The 23,449-nt window shown below is 24.4% G+C and overlaps 1 protein-coding gene across 4 annotated transcripts in view; it reads left to right on the top strand.

Moving 5' to 3' along the window:
* LOC122503860 (MFS-type transporter clz9-like) overlaps positions 1-23,449 on the top strand; it is a 253,319-nt gene that overhangs the window by 46,749 nt on the left and 183,121 nt on the right. For 2 of the 4 annotated variants that reach the window (XM_043614618.1, XM_043614615.1), the window contains exon 1: positions 2,379-3,058. The exons of 1 other annotated variant lie outside the window; for it this stretch is intronic. In XM_043614618.1, the coding sequence (XP_043470553.1) occupies positions 3,007-3,058 (52 nt within the window). In that variant the 5' untranslated portion in view covers positions 2,379-3,006. Of the gene's footprint in view, positions 1-1,916; positions 2,016-2,196; positions 3,059-23,449 lie in introns of those variants that run through there. One more of the 4 variants, XM_043614611.1, reaches the window with a different exon arrangement.

The raw sequence follows: 23,449 nt of genomic DNA, 5'->3' as shown, positions 1-23,449 counted from the left end.
AAAATTTCAATTATCTTTAAATATATAATAAAGTCTTCTCCAAAATTCAATTATTTTTATAAATAATAAATATTTCACAGAAATTCAAGTATTTACAAATTTGTTATAAATTTTTTCTCAATAATTCAATTATTTTCATAAATAATAAAACTCATCATAGAATTTCAATTATTTTTAATACAATTTTAACTATATTCCTCGAAAAATGTAATTCTTCTTGAAAATTTTATTAAAATTCATCGAAAAAATTCCATTATTTAAAAATTTATTGATAAAATTCTTTATGAGAATTCAATTTAGAAAAAAATTCATTTATTTAATAATTTTTTCATTTTTGTATTTAAATAATTGAATTCTTATAGAATTTTCAAATAAAAATTGTTTTAAAAATGAATTTCAGATAAAATTCCAGATAAAAAATTTAAAATAATTGATAATTGTTTATTTATTTCTATCGAAGAATTTTAATAAAATTTCTTTTAACTAATTACATTTTTCGAACAATTTCCTTAAAATTAAATTTAAAGTAATTGAAATCCTGAGAAGAATTTTATTATTTATGAAAATAATTGAAGTTTTGCAACGAACTTTTATTACATTTTTTAAAAATAATTGAAATCCTGCGAAAAAATTTAGTTTTAAGGAAAAAAATTGAATTCTTGCAAGGATATTTATTACATTTCTTTTAAATAATTGAAATCCTGCAAAGAATTTTATTATTTATGAAAATAATTAAATTCTTGCAACGAAATTTATTACATTTTTTTTAAAAAATTAAAATTCTGAGTAGAATTTTATTATTTATAAAAATAATTGAAATCCTGAGAAGAATTTTATTACTTATGAAAATAGTTAAATTCTTGCTACGAATTTTATTACATTTTTTTTTTTAAATTGAATCCTATGAAGAATTTTGTTATTTAGGAAAACAATTGAATTCTTTTGAGAAATTTTATTAAAATAGTAGATTTTAAAAATATTTGAATTTCAGAGAATAATTTCATAATTTGTGAAAATAATAATTAAATTCTTGCAACGAATTTTATTACATTTTTTTTTAATAATTGAAATCCTGAGAAGAATTTTATTATTTATGAAAATAATTAAATTCTTCCAACGAATTTTATTATTTAGGAAAACAATTATTGAATTCTTGCAACGATATTTATTACATTTCTTTTAAATAATTGAAATCCTGTGAAGAATTTTATTATTTATGAAAATAATTGAATTCTTTTGAGAAATTTTATTAAAATAGTAGATTTTGAAAATAATTTAATTTCAGCGATAAATTTCATTATTTGCGAAATATAATTGAATTCTTGCAAAAAATGTTTGGAAATAATTAAATTTTTTGAGGAATTTATTTAAAATTGTATTAACAATAATTGAAATCCTATGGAAAATTTTATTAGTTATGATAATAATTGAATTCATGTGAAAAATTTTATTACTTAACCCCATTTGAATTTTTTAATAATATTATTAATTAATTTCTTTTTCACTTAACTATGAAGCTTTAACATTTCATTTGGACATTTGTCAATTGTATAGAAAAATCTTAAAAGTCGATACAATGTAGAAATTAATTGAAGTAATAATTAATAAATCACTAAACAACAAAGTGCAAAGGTTCAAATAATTAAATGTTTTCGGATTGGTATTATTGTGACGTCAAACGTAAAATAACGTGACAATATACGTATATGTGTGAATACGCGTAAATGTAGAAAGAGCATTATCACTCAAAACTTGAGGTAAAAAATTTGTGTCAAGCAAATATAACTCATGGTTCCGGAGTCCTTAAAATTCATTTTTCAATATCAAAAATGTAGCAATCCTGCAAAGAGAGCATTTGGCAAAATGCAAGAGAGTGCTTTGAGGGGTAGAAAGGGAGGGGGTGGTGTGCGGAGAGTGCGAAGGCGGTTGCTTCGTAACAAACCCTTATTCGGATAAAAGTTTTCAATATTCGTAAAATTGAATCTGCACTCGAGTTCTCGTGCAGAAGGTGTGAAGTGAGATCGCAAATCGGCCCCAGGACGACTCTCCTCTCGATATATATATATATATATATATATATATATATATATATATATATATATATATATATATATATGTATATACACCATATTGTATATATAGAGAGAGAGCACGAGAGTCACTACTAGGATAGTGTTGCTTTCTTCATCTGTATAGGTGTGTTTACTTTAGTGAAGATCAAGCTCACAGAGGTGAGAAGGAAAGCTCGTACTATATAACTTTGTCTGACAAAGATAACACCAAAGTTCCTTGAGGGTGGGGCGATAAAGTGTGGATTATAAGGTGGGAGAAAGGGCGGTCGGCGCATGCGTTGCTTGTGTCAACCAAAGACTTCGCGCGGCGGCGACGATCAGTCTCGCCGGTTTCAAATCCAGAGCAGATATACGTGCAATTACTCTGTCAATAGTGGCTTAAAATTCGTGCATGCTTCGATGCAATTTAAATATATTATTTTCCCCAGTTTCTTTTAAGAACAATATTTAAATCAAGTCATTATTCTTTTTACTTTTCATTTTTTTCATTTATAATAAATGTGTCATAATTTTTAACAAATCAAACTTTCACTCGAACTTTATGAAAGTTTCCATATAAACAATTGGAGTAAAAAAGAGATTTGATGATTGGAAAAGTAATTTTAAAAATTTGTGCTAAATAAAAAGTTAGGAAAAATTTTCTTTCCCTCTTTTTCACAGTGACGAAAATTGTGACATGATTTTTGATTGAAATACTCGTTCATTATTTAAATGAAATGATTATAAGTGCTTCTTTGTAAATGTGACAGCGAGAAAAAATGGTTATTTACTATGTGATGGATAAATTGTCACGTGATTTTGTTATTTAAATGATTGTTAACACTGATGACGTTCAATTGGTATTTTGTGCTCAAAGGAGAATAGTGGATTTTTCGTGAAGTGAAATCATTTTTCTTTTTGAAAACTGAGTAAAGAAAAGTTTTTGGAGTTGAAAATGACGCACCACCTGTGGCTAAATCTTGTCTTTATTTTCGGAGCAATAATAGGTGAGTTATTGTTTTTATTTCTCCTTCAGGGGAGTGCGGAGTAATTGTGACTGTGAGCTGTCAAATTAAAATTCCGCACGTGATTTAATTTTTTCAATATTGTTCTCTAAATTAACGAAACAATTACTGAAAACAAACCGTTTTTAAAAAACTTTCACATTCTTTTATATTTTTTACTTATTACACACGAGTTCAAAAAAACCAAACTTGTTTTATTCTAAAAAAATTTATTATGAAAAAATGATTTCAAATTACAAATATTTAGAATAATTTGGAAAAAATTAGAAAAAAATTTTTTTTTTTTAAACACTATTAGAACTAAAGTACGGAAACTTTGTATTTGAAAAAAAAATTCTAGAGGGAAATTTACTCGGTAAAGTCGGTTATGAAAAAATGCTTTTAAAAAAGGGACAATTAAAAATAACGCAACTGCATTCTTTATCATATTATTTCAAATTAAAACTTCGTAATTTTCAAATTTAGCGTAAACTTTTATAAAAAAATTAAAACATATTTTAACATTAATTCCATAAAATTAAAACTTTTATAAATATAAATTCCGAATAACTTGTTTGAAAAAATAAAAAATTTAATTTTCAATCAAGTTTTATAATATAAGCGCAAGTTGATTCAATTAATTATAATAATATTTTTTACATATTATATAATTATTTTTTCCTGAAAACGAGTTTCAAAAAACCTATGACTTTCTAAACTTTCAACTTACATTTCGACTTTTAATTGCACTGGACGCAGTAATTATTAAATAAGGTTTTATCGACAAACAATTTTGTGTATTAATTATATATACTATTAAACATTATTTAACATATATTTATCTTATTATTAATTAGATTACAATTTATTTATATTATAATATTATATATGTAGCAATCTATAGTTACATTTATTAATATTATAAAGTATATAATACCCTTATATGTATTGTATATTGATACTGTAAATAATATTACAATTAATACTTTTTATAATAATATTAATATAATTTATATTTATGAACACTAATTTTTGTTATTTTGTAATTTACATTCTATTAGACTGTAAAAAATTTAGGGAGTTAACGGACTCGGGAGTTATGAGTGAAATTTTTTGAGTTTAAAATCAACTCCAAAAGAGAGTTAATTTCGAACTCCCTTCATTCAACACCCGCGCGAGTTATTTTTTCCTTGGAGAGTTAGCATTTGGGTGTGAAGTTTTAACTCTCTTTATTTAACTCCCCTGGCATTAACTCCCCAATGGGTGCGACTTTTATAGAATCCCCTGGGGAGTTAAAATTTAACTCCCTTTTTTTACAGTGTATGCATCTATATTATAATTTGCATTATAACTTCAAATACTTTATTTATTTCTATTACTTATTGTTTCCTCTATTCATTTTTATATTATCAAAACTCATAAATTGTAAAAAATGTTGAATCTGTCTGATTATTTTTTGAAGTGACTTAAAGTAACCCCTTAAGCACTCCTCTAAGTGTCTCCTGCTAAAGTGAGCCATAAGTAATCAAAAATCACTTTTGGTTGTCAACATGAATCACTTCATATTCATTACCACAAGATAGTAGCTCCTCGATATCAATATGACCGATAAATAAAAATAAAATAATCTCACACTGAAAGAGAAAAGTGCTAAATTAGTGCTGATTTCAGTATTAAAATAGAACCAAATCAGAATTTAGTACACAAATTAGAACTGAATCAATACCGTTTTCTTTTTATAGATATAGGCCATTATTAATAAAAAAATTTTCTAATATTCATAAAATAAATGAAATTAAATAAATAAAAATAAGTAAAGTAAATTTCATTAGCTACTTGTTACATTCTTGTGACTATGTTTTCCTTATCAAAGTAAACGCAAGTAAACGTTTCCAAGTTAGAACCCGTGTAGAAATGGTGGTCGGGTTCTAGTGGGGACCTCACCAGTTTACCCCATTTGAAAAAGGGCTCCAACTAGAGAAACTGGTGGGGTTCTACTCGATTTTGTCACGCTCTAGTTGATAGGGCCCCGACTAGAAGTTCTAGTTCACTTCTACCGGTTTTAAAAATTATTATTTTTCAACTTAACTTATTTATAATTGAATTCTCCATTCATATTAACATTATTAATGATTGTTGCACACGAAAAATCTCGTGCCTATGAGGGTTCGAACCTTGGACCTTGGGGACACCAGACGGATACACATACCTCTCGGCCATGATAGGTTGGATGGACTTCCGCTTAAAGTACATCCCGTTTGGAAATTCCGCCATTTGTCCCTATCTCTAGTAGGGCTCTCGCTAGATTCTGACTAGAATCTCTAGTCGAGAAAAACTAGTCGGGTTCCAATCTAATTCTAGTTAGATGATTCTTACAAGCATTATTTATTAAAAAAGTTTGCATATTATTTGATTACTTAATTTTTTAATTATTTAAACAAAATCTTTTATTTATTAAGTAAATTAAAAAAGAATAAACCATAAATAAATATTAATTATGTGGATATAATTAATTTTTATTAACTAAATATTGTAATATATTATTTATTATTATATTATTTATTATTATTATTATTTATTAAAACAATTATAGTAAATATAAAAATATAAAAAGTAATGTAATAAATTAGTTATGTTTAATTTTTCAATAACGTTATAGATATAATTAATTCATAATATTTTGAATTTTAGGGAGTTATTATTCATCACTCTTATTTAACTCTGCATTCCTAATGATAGTTAATAATAATTAATTATGACATTATTGAAAAATTAAACATTACTAATTGCAGTGCTTTTTATATTTACTATAATTATTATAATTATATTATTCAATTTATTATTGTAATTATAATATTATAGCATCTTTTTAATTATTATTATTAAATACTTGCATTAATTGTGAAAAACATTTTAAAGTATAATTGCACATACATATCTTTTTAAAAAAAAATTATTTTTACGAATAATATTACAATATTTAGGTAATAAAAATTAGTTATACCCACATAATTAATATTTATTTATGTTTTATTCTTTTAATTTACATATTAAATAAAAGATTTTTATTTAATAAAATTGCTTTATTGGAATTTTTTGTAAAAATATTCTACAATATTTAAAATTTTGTTTAAAAAATGTTAAAAAATTAAATAATTAAATAATATGCAAAATTTTTTAATAAATAATGCTAGTAAGTTTTTCTATCTATTAATCTGAATTATTTATATCTATAGAAAGATAATTTATGTATGTCATACTTTTACACTAGTTTGTCTAGTTTGAAATCGATAAGGTCCTAGTGAGTTTTTTCCAGTCTGAATTATCTAACTAGAATTTGATTGAAGCCCGACTAGTTTTTCTAGACTAGAGATTCTAGTCAGAATCTAGCGAGGTCCCTACTAGAGATAGGGACAAATGGGGAAATTTCTACACGGGAAGCCCTTGAGAGTGTATTATGTATCAAACAACTTTGCTTACCAACTTTTCTTCGTGAAAATATACATATATCTCTATATTATATTATATTATATTATATTATATTATATTATATTATATTATATTATATTATATTATATTATATTATATTATATTATATTATATTATATTATATTATATTATATTATATTATATTATATTATATTATATTATATTATATTATATTATATTATATTATATTATATTATATTATATTATATAATATAATATATAATTTTACATATATTTCCTTTAGATTATTTAATTATCTCTATGAAATTTTTTGTAAATAGATCAACCAGATTAATTACAAATCGTAATTTTGTAATCAAGTATTTCAATTATGCAAATTTTTTACTATAAATCACAAATACAAATAATGCTCGTTTATTATACGACAAATTCAACGGGCACAACATTCCAATTCCACATTTAGCGTATTCCATAACATACATACATGTACACAAATACATATACATAATGGTATGCCAATAAATCTTTCATTTCTGAAATTTTCCCCTGATATATGATACTTGAAAATGATGATCAACTTCCATATATATACTGTTCTTTATAAAAATGTTATAGCTTTATGATCACTTCTTTATCATATCATATGAAAATTCATTTGTTTGCACTAATAAAAAAAATTGCAAACCTGGGTTCACATTTTCTTGAGGATTTCAATTTTTTTTGTAACACTTTTTTTTCTGACTAAATAACATTCTTTTGATGAAATATTCAAAAATCTATTATATAGTTTTTTCGATTTTGAAAATTTTGTTCGATAGGAATACAACTTTATGTACTACTTCATTGTATGCCTTGGTATATATGCTTCTTCTGAGTTTTCAAAGAGTTGCGTTTACAATTTTCATAAATAGATGAATATTGAAATTTTATGAAATTTCAATTTTCAATGAATTTCATTAGAAATTTTAAAGATTACTTAGGTTTTTAAAAATTTTAATAATTCAAATTCTTCTGAAAAGATTTGTTAAATTTTTTAATATATATTTAATTGAGGGCGTGGAACGGATAACTTAACTGCCTGCAACGCATGGTCGAAAGGGACTGTACCAGTCAGACATCAGTGAGAGGCCTACAGGCGCTCACTATTGTCTGACTGGTATAGTCCCTTTCGACCATGCGTTGCAGTAGACAGTATTATCAACTGTTCCACGTCCTCAATTAATTATTAAAAATTGTGGATTTATAGACGAATTTTACCCAAGAACACTATAAAAAAATTGAATTTTGGAAAAATTATAAATGATTGCATAAATTCAATTATTTTCAAAAGTAATCAAATTATTTTCCAAAATTTAATTATTTTAAAAATTTTTAATAAAATTTTTGTCAAAATTCACTTTTAAAAAAAATTTTAATAACATTTTTGTCAAAATTTCAATTATTCTCAAACATTTTCCTCAATTTTCCTCATAAAAATATTATAAATAATAGAATTCTTTTTAGAAGTTTAATTATTTTCATAAATAACACTCATCGCAGAATTTCAATTATTTTTAATACAATTTTAATCGAATTCCTCGAAAAATGTAATTGTTCTTAACAATTTTAATGAAAATTGTAAAAAAAAAATTAATTATTTAAAAAGGTTTTTATAAAATTCTTTATGAGAATTCAATTTTAAGAAATATTTTATTATTTAATAAATTATATATTTTTTCATTTAAATAATTAAATTAAATATAATTTATTTAAAGAAGAATGTTATTTAAAAATTCTAGAAAATAGTAATTGAATTAAAATGATGAAAATAATTTTGAAAAAATTACAATAAAAATATTCCTATTACATAAAAAAACTGATCTTATCACTCGCTTATTTTTAATTTATTCTAAAAAATGATTTTATAATAAATATTCTTATAATTTGTGAAATTTGAAAAACGTTTGAATTTGAAATTTTTGAAAATCTTGATTCCTGTGGAAAAATAATAATGATTAAATATTTATTTAGAAAAGAAGTTATTGATGTTTTCGAATAATTATACAAATATAAAATTTGTAAAATTTGATTTTTGTTTTTAACAAATAGAAATTTTGTAAATATTGTTTCCAAAATAAATGTAAAATTTCTTAAACAAAATTTGATTTATAACATTTTTTTTTACTTAAAGCTTGTTCTTTGTTTATAAATTGTAATTGAGAAGCAGAAAATGTGCAAAATATTTTCTACGTATTAAATGTTTTTTTTAGTTTTGTAGCTCTTTTTGATTCTCATTTTTTGACTCCTTATTAAACAGTTTTCGGTTATATGAACCGAAATTTTTAAAAAAAGTTACTTTTTTGGTTTTTTGCAAATAAATTGACATTTAATTGGTTTTTTTCTTTAATTTTCTAGTACTCTTTGAGACTTATGTTTTGACCACTTATTGTCTATTTTTTGGACATTTTAGCCAAAGTTATTGACATTTGAAAAATTATAAATTTTGAAAAATATAATTATTTATGATTTTTTGATATTGAATTTGCAATTTGTATATTATGACAATAATGAAAATTATAAAATCCATAAAATGAAATTTTTATGTGGAAACAAAGTGATCATAAAATGAATACAAAAATTGTAGTTTTCACTTTGCAGCGGTTTCTTCGTGCACTTTGTACGAAAGCGCAATTATTTTTTCATTGTAAATCCGTATATTGTTCCAATAAATAAATAAATAAATATAGATATAAAATCGAACTTCAAACATATTTCAAAAAAAAGCACAATCGAGAATTTTTATCAACAGAATATTGTGAAAGTATAACTAAAATATATTTAAAAATGTAATAAAAGTTTACAAAAATTATAAAAGTGTGCAAAAATATAATAAGTACAATTAAAATATACTGAATGTAGATATAATAAATAATTTTAATAATATATTATTTATCTCCTATATTTAAAAGTAATGTGAGAACAAACTTTATAACTATACAATTTTACCATATATATTAGAAATAATAGACTAATTTTCTCTTTTATAAAATTGATTTTATGTCACGACAAATTTCCAATCACTTTAATGAGAAAATTATTATGTAGTATCGTTAATTTTACATAGTTAATACAACGTTAATACATCGCCTTTCCCTTAATTTCAAATTTTACTCACTCTCGACGCAATATCTCTCTCGTTGATTCTGTCAAATGACCTGTGGAATTTGCAAACTGATTCGGCGTCGATCGTTAGTTATTCAAACTGGCAAATGCACGTAACCACAAAGCCAAATACGTTATAAAAAAATTGCCACACTCATGTATAGAACTTTCTCGATATATATACATTTTTTTTCAATTATATATACAGTCAGAATATTGTAGTATTTCTGAGAAATAAAAGGTGAATATTGTTGTTCAATATAGTTAATGATAAAAGAATGTCGAAGAAAAATTAATCAAATTCAAAGAATGTTTGTTAAGCGTTGAAAAAGTGCTTTAGCCTCCTTTTTTATCATTTGCTTCGCAAGAATATTCAAGCTCACTATTTTTTTTAAAGGGAGAAAAAAAATTCTAATTGCAAAGCACCTACTTTTTTTGTGCGGGGTGTTGTCTCGAGTTTGATCTTTCATCACACTTTGGTGTACAGCTTGGTCACGAGCATTAAAACTAGAACTGTAGGTGAACAGTCTCATTTGAATCTACACCCCCTTTTTCTGCCTCTATCTCTTCTCTCTGTTGTCGTCTTTTCATTTCATTTTTCACGTTCTTTCGCCTCGAGATTTTTCCATCCAGACATGCATATAACTCAAGGAGGATTTTTTCATTCCGTGCATCAACACATGTTTATTCATTTTATTCACATCTTATATACATATATATTGTGTGTGGCATATATATATATATATATGCCACACACAATGTCAGACACTTTTGACTACTGCAGTTGAGTATAATCCATGTTGTCAGGGGGTGAGACCAACGAGCATTAACCCTCTTACGAACTTTACAAAGTCACTTAACTCATTCGTACGTTTAACTAACATCCTAACCACTAACACCTTTCTTCAGTTATATATTTCTCGTTTTTTTTTTTTTATTTTTGACAATTTCATTTTAATTAAAAGTGAACAAATATTTAGCACATATTTCCTTCGGGGTATATTTCATGACAATTAAATTTAATTGTACAGTTTTAAATTTGTTTTAATTGTACACATACATTTATTACATAATATTCGAAAATATTTGTATAACCTCGTTAACATGATAATTATCTCGTGTGACATTTCAAATGCAGAGTTAAATTCACATATATTCCAAAAATGGAAGTGATGTATGAAAAAATATATCAAAACGATGAGTGAAATATTCCTTTCATGAAATTACCTACTTTTAAATTTTATTTCCATTTTAGGAATATTTATTTAAAAGGAAAGGTTTTTTTTTCTTTTCAAGCTGAGGGGCGAATTTACTATCTCTAATAAGTAAATTTTTCTATTCAGAAGTTGGTTTAATTAAAAACTAATGGAGTTGATTTTTAAGGTAGTAACATTTTCTCCATAAATTCAATTCATTTCGAAGCATTTTGAAACTGTTTGGTATCTCGGTGCCAATGCTCTATTTATATTGTTAACCCGTTGAATAAATTTAAAAAAAAAATTTCCGCCATATTGAATCCGCCATTTTGAATTTTTGAAAATTAACGTTGAATTCGTAATTAGCGACCCCAAAAACTTTAAGTAACAAACTTTAGGCGAATTCAATAACATTTTGGTATTTTCAAATATAGTGACCAAAACTTTTAAATTTTACTTCATATTTGACGCCATATTTGGCCTGCCATCTTGAAATTTTAAATTCTACTTTACATTTCTTAAAAGTATACGTTTTATGCAATTTCATTTTTTTAATTTTGATAATCTTTTTTACCCATTAAACGTGTGTGAATAAAATTCAATTCTCAACCGTGGGTGCATAAAAATTGTATACTTTTAAGAAACGTAAAGTAGAATTTAAAATTTCAAGATGGCGAACCAAATATGGCGTTAAATATATGAAGCAAAATTAGAAAGTTTTGGTCACTATATTTCAAAATACCAAAATGTTATTGAATTCGTCTCAATTTTGTTACTCGGGGGTTTTCGGGGTCGCAAATTACGAATTCAATGTTAATTTTCAAAATTTCAAAACGGCGGATCCAATATGGCGGCAAATGTTTTAAAATTTATTCAATTGAACTTCGAAAGCTAACGTCATATTTCGATTCTACGGAAAATTTCATGCATAATTATGTTTTTTTATAATGTTTTGAGCAAGTTATTTTAAATTCATCGCTAAAAACGCTAAAATTGAAATTAAAGAAAAAGTGCACGACGGATTTTGAATTTTTTTTTGGAAAATGTTCAATTAGTGCTGGCGCAGTACAGAATTTTTGTTTCGCCAAAGCTTGGACAAGCCACGGCGGCAAGTGCTGGCTGAGTATAAAAAAATTGTTCACAACGCTCTTTGCCAACATTGCTTTTTTGACATAAACTTGAAAAAAATTATAAAAAAGTTTATGAATAAACATTCATATATAAATTTATTTAAAATATAAATTTATTGAAAAAAATTAATATTTTTCTTTTCAGTTGTTCATTTTTTATTTTTATTAAATTTAATAATAACAATTTAACATAATTGTCTAATTTTGTATATAATAAATTATTTAAACAAATTAAAATTCTAAATAAAATTTAAACTTTAATCTCAATAATAATTTGGTTCCTATCAAAATACTATTATACTTCTTACTATGAATAAAAAATTTTTTAAAAATTACCACGTCCCGTGTAGAAATTTAACCATGGCCCAAATCGGGGCCAGATCTTATGATCATTGTGTAGGCCATAACATGGCAATTTCTACACGGGGTAATTTAAGAATTACGTAAAATGTTAAATGCAATAAGTAAAGTAAAGTAATTTAATTATTAAAAATTTAGTATAATTTATTTTATTGCTTCGTCGTGAGGAAGCTTTGTAGTCGTTTAATTTACAAAATTTTTAAAAATCCTTTCAACAAATTTTCTTCTATATAGGACTATGTTATATAAGACCCTGAACAATTGTCCGGATGTATGTATGGATGTATGTGTGTGTGGATCCCGATTTTTGTGAACACGATAACTCGAAGAGGTTTTAACGAATTTGGCTAAAATTTACCAGGTATATTTATCATAAAAATATCTCGAAATGGATTGATAGACTTTAAAAAATTCTCAGAAAAAATTTTTTTTTTGACTTTTTTCTAAAAAATTTTTTTTTTCAAAAAAATTTTTTTAAGTTGGTTATTGAAGTTAATATATAATAAAATCTCATTCTTTGCGTCAAGACGAATCGATTGGTATATAAAAAGTATAAATTGTATGAGAATTTACAGAGTTAATTACAATTAAAGATGAAAAATTCCCATTTTTATCAAAAAATGAGTTCTTTCAGCAAAATTATGTTGCCGCGTATAAGAAAATCTTACTTATTTATTTCTAAAATCTTATTCTTTGCACCAAGACGGATCGATTGGTATATATAAAGTATATATTGTATTTAAATTTATAGAATTAAAACCAATTGTAGACAAAAAATTTGCACTATTAATAAAAATTCATTTTTTCTTAAAAATCATGTTGCTGTACAATAAAATGTTATTATTTATTGGAAAATAAATCAAAAATCTTATTCTTTAAATCAAGACGAATCGATTGATGTATATAAAGTATATATTCTATTGAAAATTATAGAATTAATTACAATCAAATTTGAAAAATTCACTTTTTTACTACAAATTTTTTTGTTTATTTAGATTCATATTACTGTATAAGAAAATTTTATTCTTTCTATTAAGACGAATGCACTTTATTTTATAAATGTTAAATTCTATTAAAAATGATTTAAAAATGAAATATATTTATCGTTTATGCTTCCTCCACGAGGAAGCAAATTTTTTTTGCTGGTCGTAAAGAGGAAGCAAAATGTTCATGTAATGAAGATCTGGATTTACAACTTGTTTCAATTTATTATTTCTAACGTATTCTTATTTTTTTCTCATCTTTGACTCAATAATTGTATGTCTGAATGATACTGAGATATTAATACTTTACTGTACACATGTGTCGTTAGCATAGTGGTTAGAGCGTTAGTCTGTTAGTCCGTAGGTCGTAGGTTCGATTCCCCTCGTGAGCAATTTTGTTTATTTTCATAGGTTTGCGATATTTCTAGATTCCAATCTTTAGGTACTAAAATATGAAAATCTAATGCACACTTACTGCAATTGTTTATTATTTAATTTTTAAATGTTATAAACAATTTTTTTATACTTCATTTACTATATCCATTGTTAGTCTCCATCTTTAATACAATTTCTTTAAGAAGAGAAATATTTTATGAATAATATCTATTTATTAATATTATTTACCATTTTGTTGTTAAATTATTTATAATTATTAATTTTCGACTAATTAATAACAATACGGCATTTATTGCGGCAATATTCTCAGCCAGCACTGGTCCAGTGCTGCGCCAGCGCTGTCTGGCAGCAAAAATAATTTTCTAACTTCGCCAGCGTTAGACAGGGTTATCATCCCAGATTTATGCCAGTGCTGTCTGTCAGCGTAGCTGCCAGTACTGCCAGTGCTGGCACAGTACTCCGCCAGTTGTAAATTTCCCATTGGGTTATTAAAACTTTTGCACATCACTGCCCTTCTTTATTATATTTTAGACTTTCATACAAAATTTCAACTCAATTTATTGAATATTGAGAGAAAAGTTGTCGAAAAATTACCATTGAATTTCTAACAGTCACAAGCTGTTAATAATAATTATTATTGTGATCATAAAAATGAATTTTATTGCTAGTAGAAAATTATGCTTTTACGATTCAAATCTTGCATGTGGACAAGTTTAATTATTCAATTAATGTTGGCTAAGAAGTTATTTCTTGTAAACATAAATTGACCCTTGAGAGAAAGTTATCTTTTTCTTTTATTTTAATGTAAATTTTCTTTACAAAATACATTTTTATACATTTTTTTGAAAGAAGTTTACTATTATTTTTCTAGAATGCTTATAAATTCTTAAAAAGAAAAAAAAACTGGAACAGCATAGTTAAACTCGAAAGGTCTGATAAAGAGAGAACTTCCACAGTTTACAATTGGAGGCTAACACTGATTTTTATCAGTAGAATGTAGCGGTTAAACTTTAATGTCGATTTCTCACGAAGTTTACTTTTCGGAATTACCAACCTTTTGTTTGAAAAAGCAAAATTCTGTTACTGAGTGTGTGTGAGAGAGAGAGAGAGAAAGAGGTGAAGTTTACTTCAAAGCTGCGGGGAAAAGTTTCTTTTTCAAGTTATGTATTTCTCTGAAATTTTGAAGTGAAAATTTTCTCCAATTTGTTTTATTCAAATATCACTTTTGTAAGATTTTGTTGATTTTATTGTTTCTCTCATGTAATATTAATTTTATTGTTTAGAGAAAATTTTCCCACAAACAAAATTTTATTTTCCCTTTTTTTCTGTGTGTATTAAAAGAGGAAAAATATTTGTTTTGTATGAAAACAATTATTTTCTCCCCAGTATTTAAAAAAAAATAATAGAATTAGAGAAAACTGGTATTTTATTATTTTTTAAAGGGCAAAAGAGAAACATGAGATCTAATTTTGTAGTGTTTCTGCGGTATCCAATTAGCCACTCATATTCTGGTATATTTGACATCTGGCACTCTTAATAAACTCGAGCTTAAGTGAACGACGAGAGAGAAGCAAAAAAGAAAAAAAATGAAAAAGAATTGCGAGACAAAAGTGAAATAAAAATATTCCTGTGTGTCTCTCTCTTGGAAAAAGTGTGAGGCAGACGAAGTGCTTTTCCCTGCAAAATAGGAAGAACCCTTTTTACTTGAGTGAGTACATGGACTATTGGAGGACGTTTTGGCAGAAAATAAATTTCTGATGCCTTCAGGGTCGAATGAAATACTCAAGACGTTTTGATGTTACATTTGATGATAAATCGATATGGGTATAGCGATATCGCGGAAAAGTCTTTATGAGAGAAGAAAAAAAGCACACAATTGCTTTTCTTTCTTTCTTCCTTTTTTTTTGCTTTTAAAATTAATTTTTTCATTCACTTCACTTTCTATTCTTTCTTGCTCATATTGTCCCCATTTTTTTCCCTGCCTATCTATTGTATAATACTAGATTTTACAATTCCTTTTTTTACTTTATTCCTTTTCGCCGGAAAACGATATTTTGAATTTCAGATTATAATCTTCAGTCAATTTGTTTTTTATTTTCAAGATAAAATAAATGTAGAGGTGCTTTATTTGGATGTTGTATTTTTAAAATAAAAAATACATTTCTGAAAACAAATTTTTTTCAATTGTATATTTTTTCATATTATTTGTTAATTATAATATCGTAATAATTATAATAATTATTATTAATAGTATTATTATTACCATTGTTGTTAAATTATTATTAATATTATTATAACTATTGTTATTTTCATTTTTATTATTATTATAATTATTAGCTTATTAATCTCTGTATTCTTTGATTCATTCTATCCGCAGTTTGAAGTTAGTTTCTGTGTATGTTTTTGTTTTTTTTTTTCTTTAAAAACTATTGTTTGTTAAATTGAAAATATGCAGGTATTTTTTCATGATATATAATAAAATAATATTACAAATTAGAAAATTAAAAAAAATTTATGATTAACAAATAAAAAATATACTAGAGCTGTACAAAATAATTGAAACCGAACTGTTCGAATTTTTTCGTCTAGTTCGAATGTCGAAAATTCGACATTCGAGTTAGCTTAGTTCGAATGTCGAAAAACCGACATTCGAACTAGCCCAGTTCGGATGTCGAATATTCGACATTCGACATTTCGGCGCCCCAAAACCGAACAAAACTCGGTTCGGTTCGAATTTTGCACAGCTCTAAAATACACCCATTTTGTTTGTTATATGCTTTTTTCTAAAACAAATAACGTTTAACTGATCTAAATTATTATGCAAATTATTCTCCTTTTTATTTATAAAAAATACTAGAAAGTTGTTAATTGTTAAAAAATTGTGATTAAGAAGTAGGAAACATACCCATTTTATGCATAATTTTTATTTCTCAATAACAATATTGTTTACAAACTCATTTTTTTCTTTTGGGGAAAAAAAATTAGATATTCTCGTTTCTTAATATTTCTGTAGAAAATTCTCAATTTTCATAAGGAAATAATTTGCATCAATTCTATTTCTCAATATCAATATTGTTTTAATGAAATTCAAAGTTTTTTAAAAATAAAGGAAAAAAATGTTTATAAATTATATTTGTCAACTAGAAAATTTAATTGAAAATGAAACTGAAATTTTTTGAATTTTTACAAAACAAAGAAAAAATTTTATTTAAAGAAATGTTTTGTTAAATTTATTTACGAATATCTTTAATTGTAAAATTTAATCAAAATTAATTAGCTTTAAAAATATTGTTATAAAACATAAAGATAACGATTATTCCGAGTCGGAGACTCGGAGTGATCGATATCTTTATGTTTTATAATAATTAAAGAGGATCGAGTGAAAAAATCATTATTTTATATTATAAGAATATTGTTACTGTAACTTCTTAAAAATTATTTTCATATTCTATTATTATCTAAAATTTAAACTAAAATTCATTTTCAAATCAATTTTTATTAGAAAATTCTATGAGAATCTAATAATTTAAATACAAAAGTAAATTATGTATTGAATAATTGATTGTTTCTTAAAATTTAATTCTTATAAAGAATTTTATTACAAATTTTTAAATAATTAAATTCTTTTGACGAATTTAAAAAAAAATTTCTAGAATAGTTATATTTTTCAAGGAATTCGATTAAAATTGTATTAAAAATAATTGAAATTCTGCCATGAGTTTTATTACTTCTGAAATTAATTGAATTATTGAGAAGAAGCTTATAAGAAATTTGTAAATATTTGAATTCCTGTGAAGTTTTTATTATTTACGAAAATAATTAAACGTTTGTGTACAATTTTATTAAAATTGTTTTTAAATAATTGAATTCTTTTGTTTAATTTTATTAAAATAATAGATATTAAAAATCATTGAAATGAGGAACATTTGTGAAAATAATTGAAATTTTGACAAGAATTTTATTAAATCTTTTGAAAATAATATTGAATTTTGAAGAAGAATTTTTTTATTTATAAAGATATTAATTGTGATTTCGTCGAGATTTTTTTTGTAAATTTTGAACATAATTGAATTCTGTGATAAGAATTTTATTACTTTTGAAAATAATTGAATTTCTGCAATCATTTGTAACTTCTTCAAAATTCAATTTTTTACTGTTTTTAACTAAAATTCTTCTATAAAACCATTATTTTTAATAATTAATTAAATACCTATATATTGACAAATTTAACTAATTTTAGAAGATTTTGAATTATTAAAATTTTTTAAAAATCTAAGTTCATTAAAATTTCTAATAAAATTCATTCAACATTGAAATTTTATAAAATTTAAAAATGAAACCGTTTGAAGTTAATTTATTTATAAAAATTGTAAACGCAACTCTTTTAAAATCGAATTAAATTTTGAAATATTTAAGTAAAATTATTCATTAAATAATTTAATTATTTTATGATAGTTGTTCAAGATTTAAGTTATTTAAAAAAAAATTTTTGTCAGAAATTGAAAAAATTGAAGGTTTTGTATTAGAATTCGTCGTAATTTTATAGTTTATGAGTCTAACAAAATAGACACAAAAATTCAGAATTTTCTTATAAATTCTAAAAATTTAATTTTTTTCAGTACTTTTAATAAAAATTCCTGACTTTTTCCTGAATTCCCTATGTCAGAATATATGATTATTATAATTATAATAATATTAAGATTATGTAGATTCCAATTCATATTTTATTTTTATAAAAAAAATTTGAATTAAAAATTTTTACGTTCTATTATTTTTAAAATTAATAATTTTATTTAAAAAAGTAAATGAGAAGTCAGCCGCGAGCGAATTGTTGCTAGTTATTATTATTATTATTAGTATTATTGTTATTATTATACTCTTAATCTTAATACAGTATTTCTTTTTCTTTTTTTTGAGGGTTGGTGACAATTTAAATTTTTTTTTACTGTTTTTATGAATACATTTAAATTCACATATTCAAGAGACAAGTGGAATGTTTTGCATGGGTAATTCCAGTTGTCTCCATAAAAACCTGTCGACCTGAAATGCAAAAGGGGTGATAACGTATCACCATAACGTGAGGATAGATCCACTAGAACTTCCGGTTATTCTTCCCATTACTATAACAACAAGAGAATATGCTATAAAAAAAGAAGGGTGCCGATATGAAAATAGTTTATGACAGCAAAATACGCCTTTCAAGAAAAGTATATATATTTATTCGCCTTTGTATCGCCTTTGTTTTGAGTTTTTTCTGTTCATACCATTTTTTAAAATTTTTATATAAATTTTAACTGATTTTTTTTCTCTTTTACCCTTAATCACGACATTTAGATTGAAAAGCAAAAAATTTAGGTCATAATAGTTAAATATAGGTTTTTTTTGGAATTTTTAGAATTGTTTTCTAAGGTTGATCTTGGTAGAAAATGTTTTTTTGAAAAACTGGCTAATACTACCTATATATAAGAAACAACAATAGAAAAGTTTGGCTAAAAATCAATCTACATTAATTTAGAATACATTTTTAAATTCGGTTTCGAAACGAATTTTGATGGTTTGAAATTGTAGATAGATATAGTTATATAATGTACAGTATATAGTTATTTTAATTATGCGAGTTAATATTATATTTAAAATTTAAGTAAATAAGTTAATTACTTCATTGATAAAAGCGGCTGGGAAATTTCTTGCAAGCACCTTAATTAAATATTATTGAAGAAAATTAGGGTGATGTTTTATACATTATGGAACTTCTTATTAGCACACCTCTTCTTGTCCCCGCAGGGAGTTAATGAAATAAATCTCAAAAGACCATAAATTAGTTTTGATAATACTCAAAATAATCGTTTTAATTTGTCAAGTCTTTTATAAACGTGGGGTAGATTATACACCCTGGAATAGGTCACTTTTAGCTTTAATTCAAATTTATTAGAGTGAACAAAAAAAATAAATGTCTTTTTAAAGCTCTATACAAGATTATAAAGTTTAGCACGTTATTCAGTTCCGTGGATATAAAAGTTTATCTTGATATTACACGCTTATTGCTAATGTATCACTTAACAGAATTTATATTCTTCTTGTGCAAAAAAATTCTTGTTTTTTTTTCGTAGTGTTACCTATAAAAGTAACAAAATTTTCATTTAAATATAGAAAAGTTATTTTTCATTTTTAACCAGGGAACGGTAACGTAATTTATTTTCTACTTTCACTTTCATTCTCACGTTTATTTTCACTTTGGTAGAATTTTCATTTTCGATCTCATTTTCACTTTGGCAAAATTTTATTTTCTTTATACTTTGATATTTTTTTAGTTTTATTTACACTTTGATATAATTTTATTTTCACTTTTTTCACATTTAATGTGAAAATGAAAGTGAAAATAAAATTGAATTTAAATGTGAAAGTGAAAATAAAATTGAATTTAAATGTGAAAGAAAAATTAAAATTGAATTTAATTAAACAACTCCTAAAATGCTACTTTTTCCACTTGATAAGAAAAGTATACAAAAAAGGAAAAAGAAAGTGCGGTAGGAAAAATAATCTTTAAAATAGTCTTTAGTCGGTTAAAAAACTTCTGTATATGTAAAAAATTATCAAAGAACACCTTGTGCCTCTAGATGAACGTGTACTTTTCAAAGAAGTTGTATTTTCTATCTGTTAAAAGACAGCGCGCAACTGTCAGTTAAACCCATCCTGTGTTTGTAATTTCATCTCGCATTAACCATGAAAAGCCTGTCAGGAAGATGAATACATCGCATGGTACGCGGACTCCTCTTTCCTGAGGGAGACTCAAGGTAAAAAAAAAGAGAATAGAGAGAGAGAGAGAGAAAAAAAAGAACTCAGGTGCTTTGAATGAGCCAACAGCTATCTCAAATTTCCTCTGTTTCTACCGTGGCGTAAATGCACTGTCGACCTCGTGTTTATAAAGGTAGTGTAGAAAAAAAAGGAGAGAAAAAAAAAGTTGCACTTTAATGAAAACGATTAAAGGTCCACATTACTCCACTACGAATTCACTAGTTTTTTATATATTTTATCTTTTAGTCACACTTTTTTCATCAAGTATATTAAAGCTGAATTGTTTAGATTTAATCGATGAATTTGATTCTGGATTTGTTTCTTATTATTTAGAGTATAAAAATAATTTTTTTTATTCTCTTCTATCTCTCTGAAAACAATCAATAAAATTATAAAATAAAATTAATTTCATTCGATCTAAAATTAAAATTCCATATTCATTATCAATAAAACCGGAACGTAGGGAAAGGAGTGGGAGTGAGAAAGAAGAACCGAGCTTTCTCTCTCAGACTCATTATCCCCACTCCTGCACTTGCGCACCTTTTCTCCTCACGCTATAGATAAATATAAAATTTTAAATATATTCATATAAATTTAATTATTTTCCATAAACAAATAAAAAAGAAAAAAACTATAAAAAATGTATTACAAAAAATAGACAGTTTCTTTTGAAAATCTCAATTATAAAAATTTATTTTCCTCTTTAAATTCTCATCACACTCTCTGTGATTAAGGAATTTGCAGTTTCTTGCGTTCATTATTTTTAAAGACCATTTTAAGCTCCATTTGGTGAACTTTCTTTTTTCCTCGTTCATTTTTAAGCATTTTATTTTCTCGCTTTCTTACGTGTTAGCACTTTGAATGCAGAACAAAAAGCACAATGATCCCTCATAATATATAGATGCGTGTAAATTTAAGAGAAAAAAAATACTAAGAAAATTAAAAAAGGAAGAATAAAATCAATTTTTAATTCCAATTATAAATTCATTAAGATAAACGCGTTCAAGCATTCTTCATTTAGTAAATTGCCTCTTTAAAGAAAAAGTTCATTATCGTAATAGTCACTCATATTCGAGAAAGAAACTGTATCTGACTAATTGTTAATTAGATTTTAAAGTTCTTTACTTGAAAGTTCGAGTCCTGTTACAAGACCTATTATGAGTTATTAAAGGATGGAAAAGACAAGGTATTTAGAAGCTTTTGAAACTTTGTTGTGCAGGAAAATTACAATTGTAATTAAACTTATAATTTCAAATTATGATAATTTCCCTTTGATAGGAAATTTTGTTGTAAAGTCAAAATTTGATTTATGCTTGTGAAATAGTAAAAAGAAAATTTCCCGGATGATTAGAATTTTTTAAAATAAAATTAATTTTCCACAAACTCAGTAAAATATATTTTTGCTGTAAAAACTTGAGGGCAATTTATTGAGCATTTTCTTTAGAATTTTTTTCCCAAAAGAGTAATTCCATTATATTTCGACTCAAGCATATAAAGTATATGAGGTCTCAAAAATTGTCACTTTTTCATCTATATTAGAAAATATTAAAGAAATCATATAATTTACTATGAAAAAATGTAGAACAATTATTGGAATTTATTAAGAATGACTTAATTTCACTGTAAACAAAAGGTTCTCAATTAGAGCTGATATTTGGTATTAAAATAGAACCAAATGACGATTTAGTACAAAAATTGGTACTAAATTAGTACCTTTCTTTTACAGTGTTATTATTATAAATTGATAGAAACAATTAATTATAAAAATTATTAAATTAAAAATGATTGTAAAGTTCAACTGTCAAATAACCTTATTTGGCAAATTTCATCCACTAAATGTGAGAAACAGAAGGCATTAAATTGAATGAAACTATTTAAATAATCGTTATAGAACTATAGAACTATTGCTAAAGTGCCCAGAACTCTTTTAGAAATTTTGATTTTTCCAAAAAGTATAGTGCCAACTTTATATGACTTTAAAAATACGAACTTTACGGATGAAAAATGAAAAATTATAGACTATTTACGGACCAACTGCTGACAAAACTATAACCAGTCAGAGTCAAATAAGATAACATTTTATACTTAAAACTATAAATTAAACTTTTCATAACTATAAAACATGAAGATATCGATAACTCCGAGTCGAAGACTCGGAGTGATCGATTTCTTCATGTTTTATAATAATTAAAGATGACCCAGTGATAAAATTATTATTTTCAAGAATTTTTAACTAAAATTCTTCTTAAAATCGATTATTTTTAATAATTTTCGAAAAAGTTCTTTGACAATTTTCAAATTCATTTGTTTACAATATTCAATTTCACGAAATTTTAATTATTCGTAAATTCTTCAATTAAATATATATTAGAAAATAAAAACTTCAAATAATGTAAAAAAAATCCGTAATTAAACTTTCTCATAAAAATTAATTCCACAAAATTGTTAGTTAAAAATATGACAAATTCAAATTTTCAAACATTTTAATCTGAAACCTTTTCAAAATTCAATTATTTCTAAAAATTTATGCTCTAATGCTTTTAATATTCAATTATAATCTAAAGTTTTAACTGAAACCCATTTTTAAATTAATTTTTTTTAGAAAATTCAACCAGAATTCCATTATTTAAATACAACAAAAAAACAATTTATTGAATAATTGCATGTTTCTCAAAATTGAATTCTCATAAAGAATTGTATCAATTAATTTTTAAATAATTGAATTCTTTTGACGAATTTTAATAAAATTTTTAGGAATAATTATATTTTTTCGAAAAATTCAAATAAGATTGTATTCAAAATAATTGAAATTCTGCAATGAGTTTTGACGAGAACTTTTTAAAAAAATTAATTCTACAGAATTGTTAGTTGAAAAATATGAAAAATTCAGATTTTTTAAGATTTAAATTTGAAACCTTTTCAAAATTCAATTTTTTCTAAAAA

The sequence above is a fragment of the Leptopilina heterotoma genome, unplaced genomic scaffold, assembly GCF_015476425.1.
Source record: "Leptopilina heterotoma isolate Lh14 unplaced genomic scaffold, ASM1547642v1 Lhet_11, whole genome shotgun sequence".
Lineage (NCBI taxonomy): Eukaryota > Metazoa > Arthropoda > Insecta > Hymenoptera > Figitidae > Leptopilina > Leptopilina heterotoma.
The sequence above is the reverse complement of the archived record's forward strand: the minus strand, read 5'-3'. Positions and strand labels throughout refer to the sequence as shown.